The following is a 27,528-nucleotide window of genomic DNA, read 5'->3' as shown; positions in this document are numbered from 1 at the left end:
GGATAGATGTTTTTCCTTTCCCTACAAGAAATTCTTTCAAAAAAACTATAATAGTATTCTAGCCAAAATATCCTCAGATTTGGAAAATTGGTCTCATCTTCCTACTTCTCTTCAGGCTCGTATATCGGTAATTAAAATGAATGTTCTCCCACGTATCAATTTCTTTTCTTCCATGATTCCTCTCGCTCCACCAGTTGGCTACTGGAATAAACTTGATGCATGTGTTTCACGGTATATATGGGATGGGAAACGTCCTCGTATTAAACTGACTACCTTACAACGAAGTAGATTACATGGAGGTCTTTCTTTCCCTAATTTTAGACTGTATGCTCAAGCTTTTTTCCCCTCCGCCCTTTATCAGTTTGGTTTGACCCTGATGCTTCTGTATCTTGGAGAGCAATTGAGGAATCTATTGTTTATCCATATAATTTGAAGCATCTTGTTTTTTCTGGGGTTCCGCTTAGGCAGTGTAAATCTAGGTGTGTCCCATTGTAACCCATCTCCTATCCACATGGAGGGATGTTGAAAGACGTTTACAACTAGTTACAATATGGCATAAGCATTCACCAATTTTCCACAACAATAATCTTTTATCAGGCAATACTCCATTCCATTGTCCACAATGGACTCATCATAAAGTAAACACTCTGGGAGATATCTATGATGATAATGGTTTACAATCCTTCCAGAATCTTAAAACTCAATATAATCTGCCAGGCACTTCCTTTTTTATGTATTTGCGCATTAGATCAGCCCTACGGGCATATGGGGTGCCCTGGAACTCTCAACTGCCTATTCACCCTTTGCGCAAACTAATCCTTCCCTCTGAGGAATCTCCCTCTTCTGCTTCAGTCATCTATCTTTTTCTTCTTGAGCATTCATATAAACCTTTATCTATTACAACTGTCTGGGCTAAGGATCTTAATGAGGATGTGCATGTTTTATTTTCGGATCAGATATGGGGAATGTTTTAAATTGTCTTCTAAAAACCCTAACCACCAAATGATTCATTGGAAATTGCTGCATAGGGTTTACTTTGACTCCAATGAAAGGTTTTCATATGAATCTGTCTTCTTCTCCTAAGTGCAATCTCTGTTCAAAAGGATCTTGAGGCACCATTTTGCATTTTTTTTGGGAGTGCCCCTCTCTCTCTCCTTTTTGGACTCTTCTCTCACAGGACCTTTCTTATTTGTTGGGTACTGAGATTTGTTTGACTCCACGCCATTTTTTCATGAATGACTTTGGGACTTACCTTGTCCGTCCAACAAGATGTTTACTGTTAGCTTGCTCTCACTGCAGCAAAAAAATTGCTAGTCAACAACGTTGGAATCCTCCTCACACAATGGACAGACGAACCTGGGCGGTATATCTGTTGGACATTATCTCGATGGAACTGTCAACTTCTCGTATACATGGGTCTAATGTGGAAAAACTGTTAATTTATGGCATTCATCTTTTAATGTTGTGTCATCTTTTCTAAAATCTTTGTAAATATTATTTTATTGTATTTTATTTATTAATATTACTTAATTTATTTTTATTATTATTTATTTTACTTTATGTATTATATTTATTATTTTTCTTCTTTATCCTGAGTTTACCAGGGGTGGGATGGGTTGGGATGGGTTCTAAATTTGCACAATTGCTTTTTGCTTGATACTACTGTTCACAGAAGAAAATTCAATAAACAGTTGTTAAAAAAAAAAAACTAGAAAGAGGGATAAGTAAGTTGTTTGACAGTACTGGGGATGTGCATGAAGGAAAGGAGTTATTTGATAATGGAAAATGGGAAAAGGGCAGAAAAAAGGGGACACTCAGACTACTGGCTGCACAACTCCCAATTTTAATCAGGGGTGAGCAGGGACAGTATGTCCCCTGGGCTTCACAGGACCTCGAGGGGCTGGTCACTCACCTCCCAGATATTCATGAGGGGATTGGAAAGTGGATCAGGGTGTTTGAGGAAGAAACTATGGGCAAACTTTTGGTTGTGGGGTACATTAACCCTCTGGAGTCGATCCCTGCGCATACGCGTTATTAGGCATCTTTTCCTGATATCCCCCAAAAGAACTTAAATTACACTTTCAGTTTTGATCGTACAGATAAGAGCAATACATCAATTGAATCTGTTGAATCTGAAAGGGTCTACTTTTATTTGTATCCACACATAATAACAACAAAACTGTGCATTTATAAAATAAAGAAAACAAACAAGGTGCGCTGTCTGCAGCCATGGTCTGCGGTGATCTTCATTTAGAAAGGCGTCATTAAAATGAACTGTAACTCAGTGAATACTCAACGAAGAGACATGAGACATATATCTATAGAAAGCTTGACATGTCTACTTTTAAACCGAGCAAGTTCTACCAAAAACAAATATTCTGTGATAAAGTAATCCATATGAAAACAACGCGATGTCCGTCTTTCACATCCCCCTTCATTATATCTAATGCGACCACGCCCACGCGCTAAACGCGCTATTGATATTATAATGTTCCACGTGAAGTGCGTGGCATGTATACACCCATACCACAGAAAACAAAGCAGCGAGACTGTTCAAGTTTTTTTTATTTTACTGTTTGCTTCGAGCTGAGAGGAATAAGACATAATTCACCCCAAGATGTGCTGAGGATTACCTCAGGATTTGAGTTTTGGATTTCCTCAGAAAAAAAAAGAATGAAGCGCTTAATCCAGCAGAGATCATACACATAAGTCTTTTTTTTTATTTATATACTTGTATGAGGTTTCACATATACGTGTACACATTTTACTAGTTTTTCCAAACTATAATTCCTGACTAAATGTATAATCAAGTGAAACATTATGAAGTTTCATTTACATCATCTAAATGTTCTACTGTACTACTAGTATCAGTGACCATCACAATAATGCTAATAATGTAGTTTATCATTTAGTTTATTTAAGAGCTCATAAACAATAAACACTTTGGAAATGCTAGTTATGTGATGTTCATTTATATATTTCAACATGACAATACCAGTCAATACCAGTTTGCTAAAGCAGTAATATTGTTCAATATTTTTACTATTTAAAATAACTGCTTTTTATTTGAATATATTTTACAATTTAATTTATTCCTGTGATCAAAGCTAAATTTTCAGCATCCAAATAGATAGCACCCTAATAAACTGTTTAACTGCACTTGCAAGTGAATCTCAAATTATTTTGTGGGATAATTAAATATATTCTAAATAAACTACAAACATAAAAATATATAGATTTTGTCCTCACATTCTTTCTTGTAACTCTTCCCTCTCAGTCACACACCTGACTGAAAGGCTCATTATGCAGCTCATTAAGCGGGCCTTTGTCTTCTCAGGTGTAAATCACAATAATATTCATGATAGTTGATGCCTACTCGCATATGCCCTTTACAAACAAAAAGTGTCTTAGAAAATTTAAATCAATCTATTGTTTTCTGTGAGTGAGTAAACAAGATGATTTTCACATCATTTTGAAGCAAAAATTCTAGGCTACAAGCTCCAGGTTTGACAGTCTTGTGAACAAAATCATGTACATACATGCTATTTACATATTATTGTAACCCAGTTTGTACTGAATACAGTGTTTTCAGACTTTAGCCACTAATATGTTTAGAAACAAATGAAAAAAGCACAAAACTTCTCCAGGCCCCCAAAACCCCCTAGACATCAGAGGGTTAAAGCTTTGGTGGCTAAAATTGTAGGAGGGGCAAAGATGGATGACATTCTTCAAACAACTGCTCTGAACAAGAGCAATGAACTCTCATAGTATGGATGGAATTGTTTTTGATGGATTCTGTCCAGCAGTGTGGCAGGCACTGCGTGCGGAGTACCCTATCAGACTGGACCCTAAATCATTAAAGGGAAAAGAGCTGGGGGACACAGAAAATCCAACCACATATGTCCAGAGACAGCTGAAAAAGTGGAAGCATTGATGGAAAAAAAAGAGAGAAAAGAAAAAAAAACGATACATAGAGGACAGAGAGGAAGAGCCAAGCCTTATACTGGTCCTCCAGGTGTGTGCTGGGCATGTGGACAGCCCGGACATAATAAAAATGACTGTCTCACCTATCCATGGCAACAGTACCCTCAGGGTGGAAGGGGGGAGTGCTTGCAACAGCCTAGCCGAGGTACATTACAGGGCCCAGTAAACCCTTGTGGAGGTCCCAATCCAGGCTATTAGAGGTACCCAGAGAATCCTAAAGGGGAGAGTCAGCTTCCAATTTTAACAAATAAAGCTGATCAAGAGCCTATTATGCAAATTAAAATAGAAGGAAAGCCACACCCATGATGTTAGACACAGGTGCTGCCTCTATACCAGTTTAAATTTAAAATATGCCTCACATCTTACAAACAAAAAAATCAAAGTATAGCAATGCCCATTCTGGTATCAATTTTCCAGAAGGAATATATACTGATGCAATAGGAACAGAAACACAAATGGTAGTTGCAGAGCCAAAAGCAAATGTCTATTGGATAGGACAGACAGAACAAGATGTGAGACAGTCAATAAGTGGGGAAAGTTTATTGAAGCACATATTCATGAAGCACAGCTACCAAAATCAGAATTTCATTGCACAATGATATATGATCCAGAGAGAGATGAAAAAAAATAGAACAAAAATGGCAAGAAGAAACAAAAGGACAGCAAATTGAGTCTCCCAGTACATCATAATAGGTAAACAGGGAGCAGCTTAAATATACCATATGGTGAATTTGTAAAAAAAAAAAAAAAAAAAAATGGTTCAGTGTACCTAACTAATTCTGTCCCACATATTGCAGTATATGTAGGAAAATATTGGAAAGCAAAAGATTTAGGTCCAATGATGAAAAACACTTACAAATAATAAATTAAATAATAGAAGATTTCCCAGCTGAAGTTCCAAACCCACACATGCTACTGATGATTGTCCCGACTGATGCCAAATACTTTACCGTGATTGATCTTTATTTAGCCTACTACAGTGTGCCTCTTGCAGAGGAGAGTAGGTATTTGTTTGCCTTACATATACAGGTAAACAGTGTCATTAGGGAAATAATGCAGCAGATTTATAAGCTAAAAGAGCTTCAGGGTTGTCAGGTAAACAGTATTAGCACCTGTAGTACTTATCAAACCTCAACTTAATTGGATGATATAATTCGAATTCAACAACAAGCAGGCCCCTCTTAACAATAAATGTGTCAGTGAATGTGGAAGTGATAAGGAAAAATAAACAGAACTATCAAGGCCAAAATAAACAAAATATGTGAAAGTACTAAACTTAATTGGATTGATACATTACCACTAATGAGCTATCGCATACAAACGAAATGGAGCACGCACTTAACACCGCATGAAATGCTTACGGGTCGATCCATGCCTGTGCCATATTGTAAAGGTCCCTATAAAGGACCGCCTCTAGAGCAATTACAAATGAAACTTCGATCTTATATGAAGAAATTAACTGCCATACATACAAGCTATCTATTTACAGGAAAAAAAGAAAAGAGCCCAGAGAGGAGACAGAGACTGCATGTCCAGTTGTGCCGGGTGAGACCAAGTATATCTGAGGATATTCCAGAGAAAATGGAATGAGCGCCCAGGAGAGAGGGACCCTTCAAAGTGGTGAGAGCTACTCCAACAGCAGTCCCAAGTGGAGCACAAACCTGGTATAATCTAAACACTGTACTAGAGTGTTAACGCCCTGTCTAGGGGTAAAGGACACAACATGAAAAGAGAAATTGGAAGCGGGGATTCTTTTGAGGGTTTTTAATTGAACCAAACAAAAATACAACCATCAAAATAAGTAAATAGGGAATTTCCTTCAGGAGTTGACCAGGCCAAAATAATAAGCAAAACTTCTTTAGTTTAAGACCTCTTTCCTAAACCCTAATCAAAATAAAATTAAATAAAATAAAAGTACAATATTTTAACCTAACTCCTTAACCAAAACAGAGATAAAAAAGGTTACAATAAACAAAATGGCTTCAAACTTCTTACTTCCTCCCAACCCTCTTTATTTACAATAATATACAACTATTTACAAGATCAGGCAAACAGAGTTAAAAGGAGAATCCAACTTACAAAAAATCGTATCAAAATTCAACTAAGAGACCAAACAGCCAAAACCCAACAAAAGGGAGACAGAAACGAGAAAATGCAAAACAAAGGGTTGTAACACCCCCACACATAAGAATAAACATGGCAGCAGGTTTATACACAACACCTTGACAAAGAATCAGCAATGACATTATTTACACCTTTCTTGTATCTGATTTGTAAGTTAAAACTTTGACAAATGAGAGCCCATCGCATGAGTCTTTGATTCTTATTGCACATGCGATGAAGAAAAACAAGTGGTTTGTGTTCTGTAAATACCTCAACAGGCTGTGAACTTGAACCGATATACACTTCAAATTGCTGTAGTGCTAATAAAAGAGCTAAAGCTTCTTTTTCTATAGTGCTATAATTTAACTGGTGTCGATTGAATTTCTTTGAGTAAAAGCATATAGGGTGGTTTATCCCATGATCATCCTCTTGTAGAAGGACAGCACCAGCACCGGTTCCACTGGCATCCATTTCGAGTTTGTACGGTTTGGTGAAATCTGGAGCAGCAAGGACAGGATAACTACACAACAACATTTTTAGTGAATCAAAAGCAATTTGACAGTTAGGACTCCAAACAAAAGAAATATCTTTTCGAAGACCATCAGTGAGAGGCTTTGCTACATCTGAGAAATATTTACAGAAGTTTCTGTAATAACCGACCATGCCAAGAAAACGCTGGAGTTCTCTTTTAGATTTTGGAGATGGGAAATCCATGATGGCACGAACTTTAGAGTCCACTGGTCGAACCATACCATACAATCACATTTTGTTAAATTGAGGGTGAGATTAGCTTCTTGGAACCTAGAGAAGACTTCTTTTAGAGTCTTTAAATGACTTTCCCATGTATCAGAGTAACATACAACATCATCAAGGTAGGCTTCGCAATTTTTTACATTAGACAGCACCTTGCTCATTAAACGCTGGAAAGTGGCAGGAGCATTTTTCAGGCTGAAGGGAAGAACCTTGTATTACAGGAAAACATCTGGAGTAACGAAAGCGGAGATTTCTGAAGCACAATCAGTGAGTGGCACCTGCCAATACCCTTTTAGTAAATCTAGCTTTGTCACAAATTTGGCCTGACCAATGCGGTCAACACAATCATCTATTCTAGGAAGAGGGAATGAGTCTGATTTAGTCAACTGATTAACTTTTCCGTAATCTGTGCAGAAGCGTGATGTTCCATCTGGCTTAGGAACTAAAAGGCATGGGGAACACCAGGGACTTGAACTTGGAACAGCTAAGGCATGCTCAATCAAGTACTGAGTTTCCTTCTGCATGATCTAACGCTTTACTGGATTGATACGATATGCATTTTGCTTAACAGGACGATGATCACCCACATCAATATCGTGCTCCAACACATTTGTTACAGTGGGCACCTCAGAAAACAGTGAAGAATGCTTTTCAAATCAACTGCATTAGTTCCTTTTGAGATGAACTAGATAAGTGAGAGAGTTTTGAACTGATTACCGCAAGGGTTTCAGAATTTTTCAGAAAAATGTCAGACAAACAGGCACTTCCAATTCGTAGATCTACACTAGGTGAATAGTCAGAGGAGACTGCAATCACAGATAAAATAACAGGAAGTGGAACTGTGCATTCAGGCTTAGGACGAGAAACATACAATTTTAGCATGTTAATATGACATACCCTCTCTTTCCTTTTCCGGTCAGGGGTTTTTACCACATAGTCATTGTCACTTAACTTTTCCTCAATCACATATGGACCTGGAAATTTAGCTTGGAGAGTTGACCCAGGTGAAGGCAGTAACTCAAGAACTTCATCAACAGGCTCAAATGAGCATTGAACAGTGCTTTAATCACATTACTTTTCATTTGAGACTGTGAACTTTCTAAGCTCTGCCGTGCCAACTTCCAGACAGAATGTAATCTTTCATGGAAATAACTCACATGATCTAACACATTCTGTTCTCTAACAGAGTGACTTTGAGAAAGAAGTTGTTCTTGCAACATCTTTAATGGACCACGAGGAGAATGTCCAAAGACCAACTCAGCTGGGCTGAATCCAAGGTATTCCTAGACAGTATTTCTGACAGCAAACAACAAAAGGGGAACCTCTTCATCCCAATCCTTCTCATGTTCAAGACAGTAAGTTCGAAGCATAGACTTAAGAGATATGCACTGGATACACAATGTTTGATATTCAATTCTTTCATTACCTTACAAAACACACGGGACATGAAATTAGATCCTTGATCTCACTGAATTATTTTTGGCATACCAAAAGTTTTGCAGAATTTGATGGACTTCACTATTGTAGGAGATTTCAAGGTGCGTAGCAGAATTGCTTCTGGAAACCTGGTAGCAGAACACATTAAAGTTAACAGATATGAATGGCCGGATTTAGTTCTCGGCAAGGGACCAACACAATCTATTACCAGTTTCTCAAAAGGTTCACTCATTACCGGAACAGGCTTTAATGGTGCTGGGGCAACAACCTGGTTAGGCTTTCCAGCAACCTGACAAGCATGACACGATCGACAATACTTAGTCACACTAGCTTTCATGCCAGGCCAGAAAAAGTGTCTTAAAAGACTGTTATAGGTTTTCTTGATCCCTGAATGTCAAGACAATTCATGGTCATGAGCAACAAGTACAACATATTCTCGGTAAGAATTAGGCACAACTACCTGGAAAACAGAGTTCCAGTCACATTTTCCTTCAGAACTCTATTTACGCATAAGTACTCCATCATCTAGAAAATAAGCAACAACATGATCATCTAACAAGGTTTTATCCATCACAGCATTAAAACAAGTCGTCAGTGTACCATCAGATTTTTGTGTTTCGATTAGGTGCTTCCTGTCAAAAGGAAAAATCAACATTGGCCCAAAACTCAAATTTTGTTTCTCCACGTCTAAACTAGTCTCAACATCTGACTGATCAGAACACATAAATGAGTCAGAGAGATCAAGTTCTTCTTCAAACTTACGAGCTTGTGCTCGTGTAACACAGGAATGAAATCCCTTAGGAAACTCCTGAGTCAATAGCGCATTGCTCCTGAGTCAATAGCGCATGTTCATGCTCGGTGTCAGAAAAGGAGACTGTACCATCACACACAAATGGTTCAAAGGTGGGATCAATCGCAAGCATAGACTCTGAAGGGTGGGTACGCACAAAAGCAACACTTTTATGTGCAGTCTGTGATTTCCTCTGGTTCTAATGTTGTAATGTAGGACATAAAGCAATCAAATGACCCTTCTCATGACAGTAAAAACACTCATGAGAATCAGGACCCTGCTCATCATTCTGGCCAATCACAGTTTTAGGACTGTGATTCCGCTCAGCGACACGACGAGTAGGACGTAAAGGAGAAAACACAATTTTGTGTGTAAGCACAAATTCATCTGCGAAGATGGCAGCTTCGGCAAGTGATGTCAACTTTTGCTCATTTAAATGAACTACTATCTTTTCAGACACGCAATTTTTAAACTCCTCTACGAGGATTAACTCCTTAAGTTGTTCAAACGTGCTGATTTTACTTGCTGCACACCACTTCTCAAACAGAATAGTCTTTTCTCTGGCAAATTCAACAAAAGTTTGGCTGGAGGTTTTCATATGCTTTCTAATTTTTTGTAGATAGGCTTCTGGAACTAGCTCATAAGCTCTTAACACAGAGAACTTCATTACATCGTAATCTAGACTTTGTTCTAAAGTCAATGCCGAACATACCTCCTGCGCTTTACCCACTAATTTACACTGTAAAAGTAAAGGCCAAATATTCTTGGGCCACTGCAAAGTAGCAGCGATACGTTCGAAAACAGTAAAATAAGTATCGACTTCACTTTCTCTAAATGCAGGAACTAACTAAATTTGTCTGGAAATATCAAATTTAGTTTGACTCACCAGTGAAGTATACAATGCTGTGGGGAAGAGGTGATGAAGTAACAGCCTGCACAGGAGTAGCATTTCCCTGCAATCCAGGAGAATAAGGATGCCTTGTTTGACCAGACTTTTGCTCATTTTCCAGCTCTTTGAGCCGGATGTCTGTTGTTGTCTTAAGCTCCAGCGCTCGGACCTGCAAAAGCTGACTCCGGTACTGCTGTCGGGCTAACTCCACATCTAACTCCTTTAGTCGGATTGCTAGCATTTTCTCTTTTGGTGAAGAGGGATTATCGGGATCTATGCGCTTGTCCTCATCAGACTTGAGCTCCTTTTCTAAAGCTTCCAAGTCATCAGAAAACACTGGATTTGTTGCAACACCCGTTACCTCAGTTTCACCAGGTAAGATCCTTTGCTTTACCAACTCCTTGTGCAAGACCTCCTTAATCTCCCTCTTGAGCGAATTTCGAGGCCCGCCTACTGTATATACAAACCCGATTCCAAAAAAGTTGGGACGCTGTACAAATTGTGAGTAAAAAAGGAATGTAATAATTTACAAAGCTCATAAACTTATATTTTATTGACAATAGAATATAGATAACATATCAAATGTTAAAAGTGAGACATTTTGAAATGTCATGCCAAATATTGGCTCATTTTGGATTTCATGAGAGCTAAACATTCAAAAAAGGTGGGACAGGTAGCAATAAGAGGCTGGAAAAGTTAAATGTACATATAAGGAACAGCTGGAGGACCAATCTGCAACTTATTAGGTCAATTGGCAACATGATTGGGTATAAAAAGAGCCTCTCAGAGTGGCAGTGTCTCTCAGAAGTCAAGATGAGCAGAGGATCACCAATTCCCCCCAATGCTGCGTGCGGCGAAAAAATAGTGGAGCAATATCAGAAAGAGTTTTCTCAGAGAAAAATTGCAAAGAGTTTGAAGTTATCATCATCTACAGTGCATAATATCATCCAAAGATTCAGAGAATCTGGAACAATCTCTGTGCGTAAGGGTCAAGGCCGGAAAACCATACTGGATATGCCCGTGATCTTCGGGCCCTTAGACAGCACTGCATCACATACAGGAATGCTACTGTAATAGAAATCACAACATGGGCTCAGGAATACTTCCAGAAAACATTGTAGGTGAACACAATCCACCGTGCCATTCACCGTTGCCGGCTAAAACTCTATAGGTCAAAAAAAGAAGCCATATATAAACATGATCCAGAAGCGCAGGCATTTTCTCTGGGCCAAGGCTCATTTAAAATGGACAGTGGCAAAGTGGAAAAACTGTTCTGTGGTCAGACGAATCAAAATTTGAAGTTTTGGAAAACTGGGACACCATGTCATCTGGACTAAAGAGGACAAGGACAACCCAAGTTTTTATCAGCACTCAGTTCAGAAGCCTACATCTCTGATGGTATGGGGTTGCATGAGTGCATGTGGCATGGGCAGCTTACACATCTGGAAAGGCACCATCAATGCTGAAATGTATATCCAAGTTCTAGAACAACATATGCTCCCATCCAGACGTCGTCTATTTCAGGGAAGACCTTGCATTTTCCAACATGACAATGCCAGACCACATACTGCATCAATTACAACATCATGGCTGCGTAGAAGGAGGATCCGGGTACTGAAATGGCCAGGCAGAAAATATTTGGCGCATCATAAAGAGGAAGATGCGACAAAGAAGACCTAAGACAGTTGAGCAACTAGAAGCCTGTATTAGACAAGAACAGGACAACATTCCTATTCCTAAACTTGAGCAACTTGTCTCCTAAGTCCCCAGACATTTGCAGACTGTTATAAAAAAAAATAGGGGATGCCACACAGTGGTAAACATGGCCATGTCCCAACTTTTTTGAGATGTGTTGATGCCATGAAATTTAAAATCAACTTATTTTTCCCTTAAAATAATACATTTTCTCAGTTTAAACATTTGATGTCATCTATGTTTTATTCTGAATAAAATATTGACATTTGAAACTTCCACATCAATATACAGTAAAAAAATGTAAAATAACCAAAAAGTCCCAACTTTTTTGGAATCGGGTTTGTAAAAAAAATCTGCAATTAACAATAAATCATCCTTCCGACAGTTTTCAAACTGTTCCTCTGTATGCGCGATCTGAAATTTTTCAAGTTCAAATTTCAACGACATCGCAAACCCTAAGCTTCCTCCCACACTAGATGAAAACCACCAGGCAAACACAAGAAAACACAACTCTACAAAAGCAGTGAGTACACAAATACTCAATTTCATTCAGACGGACAAGTGAACAAGCTTCTAATGTCTAGGGGTAAAGGACACAACATGAAAAGAGAAAGAGGAATCAGGGTCTAGGGGTAAAGGACACAACATGAAAAGAGAAAGAGGAATCAGGGATTCTTTTGAGGGTTTTTAATTGAACCAAACAAAAATACAACCATAAAAATAAGTAAATGGGGAATTTCCTTCAGGAGTTGACCAGGCCAAAATAATAAACAAAACTTCTTTAGTTTAAGACCTCTTTCCTAAATCCTAAACAAAATAAAATAAAATAAAAGTACAATATTTTAACCTAACTCCCTAACCAAAACAGAGATCAAAAAGGTTACAATAAACAAAATGGCTTCAAACTCCTTACTTCCTCCCAACCCTCTATATTTACAATAATATACAACTATTTACAAGATCAGGCAAACAGAGTTAAAAGGAGAATCCAAATCTGCGTCATAAGCAATAGGGTCAAAATACCAAACAGTTCCTACTTACAAAAATCATATCAAAATTCAACTAAGAGACCAAACAGCCAAAACCCAACAACTCACTCTCTCTCTCTCTCTCTCTCTCTCTCTCTCTCTCTCTCTCTCTCTCTCTCTCTCACTCTCTCACTCTCTCACTCTCACTCTCTCACTCTCTCACTCTCACTCTCTCTGCTCTGGAGAAAGGAAGTGACATCAGGGCTTTTAAGGTGTGCCTAATTTTGAATGCACCAATCCAGATGGGCCAAACATTAGCCTGCAGGAGCCAATCAGCATCCTACCTGGACACAAACACTTTCAAAAACAAAAGAGACAGAAACGAGAAAATGCAAAATAAAAAAAGGTTGTAACAGAGTTCCCATTGGAAAGAGAGAAAGAAAAGAAAACAGACAACCAGACAATGCAGGCGAAAGTAATGAGGAAAAACCAGAGACACATGATGAAGTGCAAACTGACGAGAGCACAAAAAAAGATTCACAAGGAGCTCCTTTCCTCCTGTCAGACAAACAGGAGAGGAAAGAGAATGAGTCTGACAACATATCAAAACAACACCATACCCAAAACACATAAAAAAACAAAAACAAAAAAAACAAACAAAAAGCAACCTGACTTCCCTTCAATTAGCTTTTCAACCTTTGAACAAAAATGATAATGATATCAACTCAACATAACCAATGATAATCAAAAATCGTAGAAACACTGATTATGATATTCAAGGTGATGAAGACATTAGTCAAAATGATGCATTATGGGATACAGCCCAAAATAATGAGTGGTATAAATGGGAAGCCTTTACGGCTAGAGAAACAGGAAAATAAACTTGTTTGCTGTGCTCCAAATCTCAGTTAAACAAAGTAATAGCCATACCAAATCCATATGACTACCAAAAATGTGCCAAATTTGGGAGAAACTTTATTCATTTAACAGATTTTACCAGACCATATTGTTTTGCTGAATGTCTAGGATTTTTGGGAAATCCTAAATTAACAGATTATTTTTTTAGACCACTCTGGGGATCTTGGTGTCAGTATTCAGATTTCAGCCAAAATATAAAAATTGAAAAACGGAAAATAGAGATTCCAAAATGGTATAGCATTGATAATAAACAGGAATATGAGTGTTTCCATAAACCAAAAGGAACAAAAGATGTTGGCAAATTTAAAGGAAAATGTGCTATTATTTGGTATATAGATAAGAAAAATTCTTTGAAATCAGGAATTCCTTCTAGAGCTCCAGAACTTTTAGCACTCGGAACAACTAAAGGAAGTAAAATAGCACTATTGCATTACCGTCAATAGAAATTTATGAAGACCAATCATTAATAATAGAGGATTTCTTTTGGATCTGTGGAGGTGAGATATTACTGCCTTCTTTACCAGTTGGATGGAAAGGTATATGCGTAAGATTATGATTACTTCAAGAAGTTAACATGGCACAATGGGGAACAGAACAAAGCACAAGTAAGGAAGACAACAGAATTAAAAGAGGTTCTGAGCCAGACCCCAATGTATATTTAGACTCAATTGGACAACCGAGAGGAATTCCTAATGAATTCAAGGCAAGACATGAAATAAAAGCAGGTTTCGAGTAAATATTTGTTTGGATCACACCAAACAAAAATGCAGAGTGGATTAATTAAATTTATGATAATCAACAAAAATTCATTAATTATACTGATGATGCGTTAACCATGTTAGGAGACCAAGTGCACGCAACAAGTAGAATGACATGGCAAAACAGACAGGCTCTTAATTGACTTTTGGCAGACAAGGGTGGAGTTTGTGTTATGTTTTGTATGTATTTTTATGCCTTTTATAGATAACTGTGACAACCACATACAAGTGCTGAACCAATTGCACGCTCATGCTTATAACATTGTTTTCTATTAAAAAGGGGTTAAGGTTGGCTGGATCTCTTACTCCCTCCTAGTCAAGTGTGGAAGGAGATGTTTGGTCCTGTTGCTCCCTCCAAAGTGGACACTACAAGTTCAGCACTGTTTTGCATTGAAGTATGAAGAGTATGAAGAGTTTAATTTTCCTGCAAAATGTAAGTGGAGCTGCCCTCATTTTAATGTATTAACTGTCTATAACAGTAATGTCAAAGGGTGAGTGATTTATGTAGCTACTTACTTGTTTATCTTTTGATTATTTATAAACTTTTATTAAAGAAATGTGTAAAATGTTGCTCATCATGGGTTTGATCGAAAAATGTAGGCCTGTATGTTAAATGTAGTGCAGTTTTCTTTGGATAAAAGTAACCTAAATGTAAGAGCCCTTGAGCAGATCTGATAAGACAGAATGAATGAATGAATATTAATAATAATAAAAATGATCATGATAATAACAAAAAAAAAAAAAAAAAAAAAAAAAAGTATTCTTTTCTTTTCTTTAAGTAGGCTAAGGGTGCATTAAACAATTCAAAGGTTATCAGAATTAAAAGCTAAACCTTCAACAGCAAATTTACTAATCACAAAAATTCTTTGCAAAATTGTTGGAGATGGGGAAGTCGTGGCCTAATGGTTGGAGAGTTTGACTCCTAACCCTAAGGTTGTGGGTTCGAGTCTCAGGCCAGCAATATAACGACTGAGGTGCCCTTGAGCAAGACACCGAACCCCCAACTGCTCCCCGGGCGCCGCAGCATAAATGGCTGCCCACTGCTCTGGGTGTGTGTTCATGGTGTGTGTGTGTGTTCACTGCTGTGTGTGTGCAATTTGGATGAGTTAAATGCAGAGCACGAATTCTGAGTATGGGTCACCATACTTGGCTGTATGTCATGTCACTTGGCTGTATGTCACACTTTAAAAAAAAAAAATAATAAGCTACATTTTCATCAGTTATTAAAAAAAAAGATACAGAGAAGCACAGTAAAATTACATTTATTTGAATGCATTTGTGAGTGTGATTACGCGTAAATTAGTCTTGCCTGTCTGTGCAGAGTCTCTCTACTAATAGTGAAGCTGTGGATTTTGATTACTTCAAAACACAAAGACATTTTTGCTTTTCTGTTTCTAAGCATATTTATTGACAAATCACAGGGCAGCGTTGACAATATTTTTTGTTTCTGTGTGAGTGATCCATTATGTGTCTGTACGTGTGTGTGTGTGTGTGTGTGTGTGTGTGTGTGTGTGTGTGTGTGCAGTACAATCCTTGTAGGCAGAACTAGTTTAGAATGGCTATAGTTACAGCATTAATTGTGCTAGTGATTGAGCAGTAATGGAGCACTCTGACAGCGAGCAAAAACCAGAATTCTCAGACTTTCAAAAACCCCCTGCTTTAGTCAAAATCACGCTGTTCCGCTCTCAATGCACTTCAATCCCATACGCTGCTCTGGGGTGGAAAAGCTCATTTTTAGGGTGGCAGTTTCCACCACGTGCCTCCCATGTGGACACGCCACTGGGTTGATGGACAGCGTGAGTACACCACGTATAATTTTAATTATATACATGTATTACATTTTATTTACATGATTTGAATATTATATTATGTTTTCTTTAATATAAACACCTCTCTGAGCTAATATACAATGGAATAAATGAGAAGAAATGCAGATTTGTACTCAGGTTGGTTGCCTCAAAAGCCCACTGTTTTTACTCTCTCACTTATCTGTCTGTTTCTTTAGTAATTTTGTCTGCTAACAGTCAAGCCTTTGCTAACAAGATGGGCTATTAGCACTTAGTGTAAACAGAATCCATTTAAAGGGTTTGCTAATGCAGAAACAGCTTTAATATGAACACAGAAATCCACACATGAACAAGAAACAAAGTCACACAATGTTTTACTTTCTGTATCTCTGTATCTTGATTGACAGTTGTCTCATCCAATCAGTAGTAAGTTTTTTTCCCCTGGACCTAAAACGTCCCGCAGTAGATCTGCAAGGGTCTACTGCACCACAATTACATTCACAAACAATCCCTAATTTTTACATTTTGTCTGATTTAAAGGGGTCCTATTATGCTCTTTTACAAAGTCACATATTTTACATTATTACAATACCTCTCTCCCCAGTCTGGCATGAACGGCTCGAATAGTTCCTGTATCAAATGAAGGCCCGCCTTCTGGAATATGAGATCTGCCGTGATTGGTTAGCTGGGCCAGTGTGTGCTTTGATTGGTTAGCTGGTCCAGTGTGTGTTGTGATTGGTTAGCTGGGCCAGTGTGTGCTTTGATTGGTTAGCTGGTCCAGTGTGTGTTGTGATTGGTAAGCTGGGCCAGTGTGTGTTGTGATTGGTTAGCTGGGCCAGTGTGTGTTGTGATTGGTTAGCTGGTCCAGTGTGTGCTGTGATTGGTTAGCTGGGCCAGTGTGTGTTGTGATTGGTTAGCTGGTCCAGTGTGTGTTGTGATTGGTTAGCTGGGCAAGTGTGTGCTTCGATTGGTTAGCTGGGCCAGTGTGTGTTGTGATTGGTTAGCTGGGCCAGTGTGTGTTTTGATTGGTTAGCTGGTCCAGTGTGTGTTGTGATTGGTTAGCTGGGCCAGTGTGTGCTTTGATTGGTTAGCTGGTCCAGTGTGTGTTGTTGATTGGTAAGCTGGGCCAGTGTGTGCTGTGATTGGTTAACTGGCCAGTGTGTGTTGTGATTGGTTAGCTGGTCCAGTGTGTGTTGTGATTGGTTAGCTGGGCAAGTGTGTGCTGCGATTGGTTAGCTGGGCCAGTGTGTGCTTCGATTGGTTAGCTGGGCCAGTGTGTTGGTTAGCTGGGCCAGTGTGTGTTTTGATTGGTTAGCTGGTCCAGTGTGTGTTGTGATTGGTTAGCTGGGCCAGTGTGTGTTGTGATTGGTTAGCTGGTCCAGTGTGTGTTGTGATTGGTTAGCTGGTCTTCAGGCGGCTGTGATTGGTTAGCTGGGCCAGTGTGTGTTGTGATTGGTTAGCTGGGCCAGTGTGTGTTGTGAATGACAGCACTCGGCGCCTGGTCGGGAAATGTCCTGCCTCTCACCATAGCTGCCTGCTGCGTGCGTCAGTTTAAATATTGCGTCAAAATCAAATAAATTTGACCACGATTTAAACCCGGATGATTATAACCACTCTAAGCTTGTCTGCGTTGGGAACACTAGCGTGTCTCCGACATAGTGATAACACTCTTGCCTTCTCTAGTGCTGCTCAACCAGGTCTCGTCCCATTCGTCGATCTTTGTGATATCATAAATACCGGAAAATATTTGTTGTAGTCCAAACGAGTCGTTCATTGTAGATTTTGAAAAGTGATTTCTGTTAAATAAAATATCTCCTTTTGAATTGGACTTTGAGCTTTGTAACTTTGCAGATCTTTTTTATGCTGAAACAGGAACATTACAGACTAATTAAAGTTGAAAAAGTGAAAGCATAATAGCACCCCTTTAATAGCTGTGTCTGAAACCACTCCCTATCCACTATATACTTGGTCACCATACTTGGCTGTATGTCACTTCACATATTGTGCACTATATCGGGTGTCAGCCATTTTGAAGTGCTATCCGAATTCTGAGTAAACCACTTCATTCCCTATTTCGTTCACTATTTTTTACCCACAATTCATTCTGATTTAGAGTGTACAACCGATGTACACTCACTGAAGCACTATTTCCCACAATCCAGAGTTTAAAAGAGACGAGCTGGAAGCGAGAGCGGGAGCGAGCGAGTTTGAAGGAGAGATGCCGTTTACATCTTTATTATTTCTGCTTTAATGTTTATTTCATACGTTATTCATATTAAAATATATTATGTAGGCAATAACGCAGTTTAATATTTTACTAATTTACTGAGGTGGCATCGCTGTTAACTTACAAAAATGATGATAATTTGGTGGATAATTTAAAATGTGTGTTAATCACAGTAGGTAGTGTATTCTTTCTGATTTTCATTAACGGTCGCCTGAGGACGCTCTACGATCATCTTATCTGAGCTCAAAACACTGATCAGGAGAGTTTCAGGATAATAAAAATAATAAATACATAAAATTATGAACATGTGTTAATGCGTGTTTATTTTTGTTATCAGTATTTTAATAGTATGATTATGAACATAAAACATTACAAAACAAATTAATAATATACCATCAATGAAAGCACAAAGCTGACGCAGAGGTATGTATAATTACAATAAAGTAATTTTGAGTGTTATTAATATTATTTACATGTAATACAAAAGTACATGTGACGAAGATGTTTTTTCAACAGCTTTAAGTCTCAAGTGCAGTGTATACGTCACCGTCTGAATCCGTTCACTCCCCTCTCATATATACCACACAAAACCTCTACACAATATATAGGTTCTTCAACAACTAAACAACTACATAAAAAACAACTATTTTTTTCTCTGGCTTTTTGGATGATTTGTTTCTCACTTCACAAATATTTTACAGTGTGTCATATATAATCTTACCACAGTTTCTCCAGTTTACAGTGAGGATCCTTCAGTACAGCACAGAGACGCTTCACACCCAAATCTTTTATTTTATTCCCAGACAGATTCAGATCTCTCAGGTGTGAGGGGTTTGATCTCAGAGCTGAAGTCAGAGCAGAACAACCTTCATCTTTGACGCCACAATAACTCAACCTGTAGAGAACAATGACACAGTGTTAATTGTAGTTGAAGTGTATGTAGTTTGTTGGTCTCATTGAAACTGCTGCTGATAGAATGAGATTTCTGCATGTTGATGCTCAATGCTGCTGTTTGAAACTGTCATGTGCTTCAGGACTGAACAGACACAGAATGTGAGATATTGTTTCATAGTGATATAAAGGCAAAGTCCCTTCAAGGCAAGTCATGTCACTCGGCGGCCATCTTTGAAATGCCTCTCGTGCATGCAAGTGCAGCTCCTATCTCTTTAAATGGGGAAACATCAAATTCTCCTAAACAGGTGAACAAGCTTATGATTCAATTTTATATTTGAAATCATCAATAAAATCTGACAACAACTGTGTCATAAATGTTGTTTCTTTTGCTCAAATAGTGTTAAAAAAGCTTATTTCTCAGGCTAGTCTTGCACAGTCTTGAGGGAGCATCTCAGAACGCTGACTGTTTCAAACCATACGAGTGACACATCTTGAGTATTCTATAGTCTTTGATAATGATGGATCAGTCTGGAGAAACAGTCACTTGCTCCTCTAATAAACACCTACAGGAGGACATTTGCTTCACAAGAGCCACGTGTTCCCCATTACATCTCATTTATTAACTCTTGTGATCAAACACATCATTTTCATGTTTGCAGCTTATAAACTGAACAGATATCACTAAATCACACATTAGTATCTGAACATTCAGGTTAAATCTTTATGACATCTGTGGGAACACTATGAGCTCACTGGATTTCAGAAAAAAATTAACATGTTCCATGAACTTTGCTCACTGTCAGGTGGCTAAATGTATGTTTTGTGTATGTTTTTGATTATTTCATTAATATTTTACTAAGTGTCTGGTCTGGTATTTTTTTTTTGTTAGCTTACAATCTAGGTATGCGTTATCTTATTAATTCATGTTGGAGTCTTTTGTGCTTAATGTATGGTTAATGTTTCCAGCACGCTTACTTACTCCAGTTTCTCCAGTTTACAGTGAGGATCCTCCAGTCCAGCACAGAGATGCTTCACACCCAAATTTCTTATTTTATTCTGAGACAGATCCAGTTCTCTCAGGGGTGAGGGGTTTGATCTCAGAGCTGAAGCCAGAGCAGAACAATCTTCATCTGTGACACCACACTTACTCAACCTGTAGAGAACAATGACACACTCTTCACTCTCTCAGATCAGATCAGTTTAGCTGTGAATCCATTAGTAAAAATAAAGTACAAACACAAATCACAAAACACAAATAAACATGACTGATGGATCATTGGACTGAGATCTAAAATGTCACAGAACAAAAACATGAGCCTCATTTAAGAAAGATAAATAATATTACTTTGTTGCACAATGTCAGAGGTTTAAAGAGGTCATTAAACTGAGAAACCAAAATTCCCTTGATCTTTTGAAATAAGAGGACATTGTACTACAAAAACAACCAATAATTATCATAACAAAACACTTTGTCTTTAGCCTAAAAACAGCTTATATTGAAGGCAGTCTGACAAAACTACATCTTTTGGAATGTTCTACCCTATGATGTAATAGTGTGGATAAGCACCACCTCCACAGAAGAAGATTGACATCACTGCCCGTTTAGCCCCACCCACCGATTCACACATACAGTGTTTACGAGAGAGACAAACATGCAGGTCTATGCAGAAACAGGGCTCGCAAAATCGCTAGCCCGATGTCCCGGGGCTATTGTGTTTTCCATTCGGCTATGAAGATCACCATATCACCGCCCTGCCCGACGAGCTATCTTGAACAGTGATTTAAAATTCCTTCCTTGATTTGCGTTGTTCACTCGCTTGTAGGGGTAAAACAGATCGTAGTTGATCGTTTGTACTGGTTTCGGAGTCTTGCTGATTTAAACATTCAAGTGTTTTAAACCATTCACGTGCATTCAGAGCTGCGCACACTCATTCAAAGTGCACACAGAGTCGCGTTTCAGACAATGAGTGTACACAGAATTGTTTCCTCTTTCGCATATCCCTGCATCTGAATGAACACTGTTATGGAAATTTTTTAGTTTTGTTCATTTTGCATTGATTGCATTCATCTCATTTAAGTAACTTTTTTAACATACAATGATCAAGGTAGTATATATAGTCCATAGGGACATGGAGTTATTTTATGTAACTTGTGCACATAACTGCTTTAGGTTGAAAAACAACATTTAAGGGGAAACTGCATACCAGGGATGGGCAGTTTTGAGAGTAACCAGACATCTACCATGTAATGTGCATGAGATGTGCATGTGTTATGGGGTGATGTGCACTGAGCAACATGATTGGCTCAAAGATCCTAATCTGTCCTTCAATGTATCTTTTTACATACTATAAAAGGTGGGTTGTGAGTCTGTGTGTTATCTCTTTGCACACAGACTCAAGCTATTTTTTATTTTTTTGCTCATCTGCAAAATGATCTTATCTGTTACTCAAAATCTGATATGATAATGCAATATTATTCGAGCCGTGGGTTTTGTGATCCGTTGCACCCCTCTCTTGACTTGTTATTTGAAGAAAACAAGCAATCACTCAAGTTTTTAATCATGCGGATTTGTCTTCAGTGAAGTTTAGTCGGTGTCTTTTTTTTTCTTTTTCTTCGGGCTACTTAAATTCTTTTTGGGCTACCAGTGATTTAGAACTTTTGAGAGCCCTGAGAAACCAAACGATAAAGATGCTCTGAAGACAAGAAGATGCTGTTCAGTGTCAAGCTGTGAATAAAACAGTCTTTGCATCGCCTTCCTTCTGATCCCAATGTTAAGAAAGAGTGAATGAACTTTATTTTTAATGAAGATCCAGACCGCATAAGTAAGAAATCTTTTGTTCACTTCTTTTTACTGCGGATTCATTTACAAACAAGGAAGAATTTGACGTGGGATTTTCAAAAAGATTGAAACTAAAAGACGGTGTTGTGCCGACTTTATTGGATCCGATATAGAGAACAGTATAAAATAAAATAAAAATCAGAGGCAGTTCATGACCCCTTTAAAAATTACAATTACTTAAATTCCTTTTTTTGCAAAGACATTTTAAACTATTGACGAACACAAATAATTTATTCATATGCCACTTCTCCGTCTCTGAATCTAACGGTGTCACTGATTTGATATAAAACACATCTAAATACTGACCACTAAACTCTGGACAACATCTGCAGCACTGAAGATTTATGAGCTTTAACTTTGATTTTCATAATGTTTTAACAGTAAAGTGATTGTTTTCAGTGATACTTACAGAACTGATCTGGATTCTTTAATCACAGGCAGCAGCTTCTGAAGAACTTCCTTATTTTCAGGCTTATTCTTTTCTTTAACAAATTTATCAAGACGAAACTCCTTCAGTTCCTCTTCTGATGTCAACAACACAAAAGCTACAGCTGACCACTGAGATGAAGAAAGTTTGGCTTCCTTTATTCTCCCAGATGTCAGATACTGTTGTATTTCCTCCACTAGTGAATGATCACCCAGTTCATTCAGACAGTGGAACAGATTGATGGATTTCTCTGGAGAGTCAATGATCCTGATCTTCATCTTGATGTACTCAATGGTTTTCTCATTGCTGTCAGAGCTGCTTCTTTTCAGCGTCATTATTTGTTGTAGGAGAATCTGATGAGACTCCACTGACAAACCCAGAAGGAACCGCAGGAAAAGATCCAGATGTCCATTTTTACTCTGTAGAGCCTCATCCACAGCTCTATGATGCAGCTCAGATAATGAAACATGTTTAAACAAGATTTCAAACAAGTCCTTCACTTTAGTCTGCAAACTCTGGTCAATCACATTTCTGTTGTTGTTGGTCCAGGAGAGGTGCACATATAGAGCTGCTAGATGTTCCTGAATGCTCAGATGAACAAAGCAGAAGACTTTCCCCTGATACAAGCCCAACTCCTCTCTGAAGATCTGAGTGCACAATCCTGAGTACACTGACGCTTCTGTCACATCAATGCCACACTCTCTCAGGTCTTCCTCATAGAAGATCAGGTTTCCTTTCACAAGCTGCTGAAAAGCCACTTTCCCCAGTTTGAGGATCATGTCTTCATCTGTCACCTTCTTCTCATAGTGCTTCTCATGTTTGATGTTGGTCTGAAGGATCAGGAAGTGTGTGTACATTTGAGTGAGAGTCTTGGGAATCTCTCCACTCTCTTCTGGACTCAACATCTTCTCCAGAACAGCGGCTGAGATCCAGCAGAACACTGGGATGTGGCACATGATGTAGAGGCTCCTTGATGACTTCAGGTGTGAGATGAACACTTCGGCCAGACTCTGATCACTGATTCTCTTCCTGAAGTATTCCTCCTTCTGTGGCTCATTGAAGCCTCGTACCTCTGTCACTCGATGGACACACTCAGAGGGGACGAGATCAGCTGCTGCTGGTCTGGAGGTGATCCAGATGAGAGCAGAGGGAAGCAGATTCCCCACAATGAGGTTCATCAGCAGCACGTCCACTGAGGCTGATTCAGATATATTACACAGTTTCACTTTACTCTTAAAGTTCAGAGACAGACGACACTCATCCAGACCATCAAAGATGAACAGCGCTTTATATTCATCACTGGGTATTTCTATTTCTTTAGTCTCAGGGAAAAAGACATGAAGAAGATCTGAAAGACTGAGTGTTTTGTCCTTCATCAAGTTGATTTCTCTGAAAGGAAGTGGAAATATGAGCTGGACGTCCTGATTCTCTTTCCCTTCAGCCCAGTCCAGGATCAACTTCTGTACAGAGACTGTTTTTCCAATGCCAGCGACTCCCTTTGTCAGCACAGTTCTGATGGCTTTGTCTTGTCCAGGTAAAGGTCTAAAGATGTCATTGCATTTGATGTCTGTGTCCTCTGTTGCTGCTCTCCTGGATCGTGTCTCAATCTGTCTCACCTCATGCTCATTACTGATCTCTCCACTCTCACTCTCTGTGATGTAGAGCTCTGTGTAGATCTCATTCAGGAGTGTTGGGTTTCCCTGTGTCACTGTTCCCTCATACAGATGCTCAAACTTCTTCAGCAGATTTGATCTAAACATGTTGAGGACTTCATGCCTGTAAAAATAAAATACTGCATAATTAAATAAGCTAAGCTAATGTATTCTATATTAATAATCTTTTACAGAAATATTAGACCTGAGATCAGTCTTTGTATCTTCACTCTTATAATCTAATGACTGATTAATAGACATGTCACTCCTCATAGACACACAGCTGGACTCTGCTTCTGATCTCTTCTGCTGAACTGAGCTATAACAGAGAGGGATTAAAGTCAATCCTTTGAATTACAATATTTAAAGTACATCTGCATTTATTTTTTAAACAATTACTTTAAACAGCACTTCATGATCATTTAATTTACACAATTTTATTACAAAAGATAAAGTTACACAGAACTGAGTGCTTTCACAAATGCAGCTCTCTTTGTAACACTATATACATTATATTGCCAAATGTATTGGGAAACCCACTTCTAATGAACAGGTTTGACTACTTTAAGATTTGTACTAATGGAAATTACTAATGTTTAAGCATAAAATGATATTCTAGGGAATTGTGTGCTTCTAATTTTACATCAACAGATTGGACAGGACCCTTTTCTATTCTAACATGACAAAACCTCTGTGTAAAGAAATGATTGATTGAGTCAGTGTGGAAGAACTTGACTGGTCTGCAGAAACTAGGGCTGTGCAATATGGGGAAAATATCGAATTGCGATTTTTTTTTTTACAGATATTGCGGTTGCGATTTGATTTGCAATTTTAAATTTGCAATGTCAAGCTTCAGCTCAATATTGTCAACAATGTGCAGCACAGTACTGAGTATCATTACCCTGCTGAAAAAAAATAAATAAAAATTCACCGAAATTCTTACAGTTTCCATTAAACCATTGCAGTCATGCGTATGCTCTGGAACAGAGTAATATCGCGGCCACATCGCAGGCTTTTGCGATTAGCAAATCGAAACGTCTCAAATCGCGTTTGCGATTGGACTTTGATTAATCACACAGTCCTAGCAGAAACCCAGCTGAAAACCTCTGCTGTGACTTTAAATGCAGACCTTGAGCCATAAACTCATCACCAAACACCAATGACTTGTACATGTGGCTACAGTCATTTTAGACAATTCCAAAACTGTTGCAACAGAGATGGAAATACAATTTTTAAATACATGAATTATGTTTCCATCTTTGTTGCCACAGTTTTAGAAGTGCCTTTTTCTGTTCTAAAGAAGGGGGTGTCCCAATACTTTTGTCCATATAGTGTATGAACAAGTCACTGGTGTTTCGTGATATGTTTTTGGCTCGAGGTCTGCATTTAAAGTCACAGCAGAGATGTTCAGCTGGGTTTCTGCAGACCAGTCAAGTTCTTCACACACTGAATGAATCAATCATTTCTTTTTGAACCTTGCCTTATACAAAGAAGCATTGTCATGTTAAAACAGAAAAGGGTCCTTTCCAAAATGTTGCTATAAAATTAGAAGCACATAATTCCCTAGAATGTTATTATATGCTTAAACATTAGGATTTGTACTCATAGAAATTACTAAAGTAGTCAAACCGGTTCATTAGAATACTTTTGCCAATATGTACATGTTAAAATACCAGATAAAGATAACAAAAAGTCTATTAGCAATGTGCAAGAATAATTTCTCTTATTGTAGAAAATGCTATATACACTATTTTGATAATATAAAATGACATCCTATATTAAAATGTATATAAAAATGTACCTGAGAACAGTCTTTGTATCTCCTCTCTTAAATGATATTTTACGACCCACAGACGTGTCACTCCTCACAGACACACAGCTGGGCTCTGCTTCTGATCTCTTCTCATGAACTGAACTATAACAAAACAGGTTTTAAAGCACACATACAGCACACCTCAATACCATAGTAAAAATACACCTATATGGTTTTTAGGTATTTGTATGAAAACCAGTAGTCTAAAAACATTTAGTATAGGCTAAATGCACACATGATATAGCTTGATCAGAAACATGCTGTAATTATATTCAATTACTCCTTTATTACATTTAATTCATGTCTACATTAATAATTTAATAATGTTCAATACAAATACCCACATTTCTGACAGTACCATGATGCAATTAGTGTTACTACAGTAAATCCATGGTAAATGATGGCAATTTGTAGATTAAAATGCCTTCTGACTGTATCATTGCACAGTGTTTCTGCTGTCTTTCAGCGCTGTTTCATCTGACTTTAAACTAGTTTAAATCAACAAACAACATATATTACCCAATAAATTCAACCAAAAACCACATAATAAAAAAGACAACAAAATCGCATATCTATCAAATGAAACCCCGCCTTCTGAGTAAAAGAGCCAATATCAAATGAAGCCCCGCCTTCTGAGTAAAAGAGCCAATCACTAATCAGTAAAGTTAGCGCGTCACTGCAGCTGTGGTTAGAAGTCCTGGTTGCTATAGAAAAAGTCAGCATTCACAGGACTGCGCATGCACACTGGCTGCTCTAGCCTGAAAAATAAGCTTTTTTAACACTATTTGAGCAAAACAAACAACATTTATGACACAGTTGTTGTCAGATTTCATTGGTGATTTCAAATATGAAATTTAATCGTAAGCTTAGTGAATAGTTTTGGAGAATTTGATGTTTCTCCATTAAAGAGATAGGAGCTGCACTTGCATGCCTGAGAGGAGTTTCAAAGATGGCCACCGAGTGAATTGACTTGCTGCTTCACACTTAGTCTCAGCCTCAAACGTCACGCCCACAGACCATTGGCTAAATGTCTGATGCGCTGCACAGCGCGGTTTAGTTGGGCAATGCGGTGGTCGTGCCAGTGCGACCACTCACAAAAATTAGTTGCACCGGCAGAAAAAATTTTCACAAAATGCTACCATTTGGTTGAGTCTGGAGCCCTGCCATGAATTCCAGACCTTCAGTCTGAAGGTCTTGCTACGCGAGACTACTACACACTGGATCTCACAGCACTGTTTAGTGTCGCGTGACCGAGTAAACGCATCTGCTCTAGTGAGCTCACGCCATGCTTCAGTTTGAGTGTGCTGAATGATCTTTGAGTGTTTTCCATGAGGCTAATGTTAATTTTGATGTGAGCTAGTTTAAGCTCATTTATAATACTTTCAACCATAGACTGTATAAAAACATGGACGTAGTGTCCGTGACGTCACCCATGGACTCCTGAAGAGCGTTTTTGAAGCTCAAAGTGTGCAGAGCAGGCCATCGTCATCTTGGCAGCGCGTCACCGCGTGACTCTCCCGGATAATCGAAAATGGGCAAAAAGGCGAGAGCTAGTTGCTGAAGCCACGACCACCTAGCGCGACGGCGGTGTCAG

The 27,528-nt window shown here is 38.4% G+C and overlaps 1 protein-coding gene across 2 annotated transcripts in view; it reads right to left on the bottom strand.

Annotated features, from left to right (window-relative positions):
- The window catches only part of LOC122138547 (NACHT, LRR and PYD domains-containing protein 3-like), a 788,161-nt gene that overhangs the window by 13,054 nt on the left and 747,579 nt on the right, over window positions 1–27,528 (bottom strand). For both annotated transcript variants that reach the window (XM_042731928.1, XM_042731929.1), the window contains exons 4-8: window positions 25,923–26,036; window positions 24,327–24,440; window positions 22,452–24,245; window positions 20,183–20,356; window positions 19,031–19,204 (exon numbers count right to left, since the gene is read on the bottom strand). In XM_042731928.1, coding sequence (XP_042587862.1) covers window positions 19,031–19,204; window positions 20,183–20,356; window positions 22,452–24,245; window positions 24,327–24,440; window positions 25,923–26,036 — 2,370 coding nt within the window. The remainder of the gene's footprint in view (window positions 1–19,030; window positions 19,205–20,182; window positions 20,357–22,451; window positions 24,246–24,326; window positions 24,441–25,922; window positions 26,037–27,528) is intronic.

Source organism: Cyprinus carpio, chromosome B9 (genome assembly GCF_018340385.1).
Source record: "Cyprinus carpio isolate SPL01 chromosome B9, ASM1834038v1, whole genome shotgun sequence".
NCBI lineage: Eukaryota > Metazoa > Chordata > Actinopteri > Cypriniformes > Cyprinidae > Cyprinus > Cyprinus carpio.
Note: the sequence above shows the minus strand (reverse complement) of the source record. Positions and strands in the feature narration are given on the sequence as shown.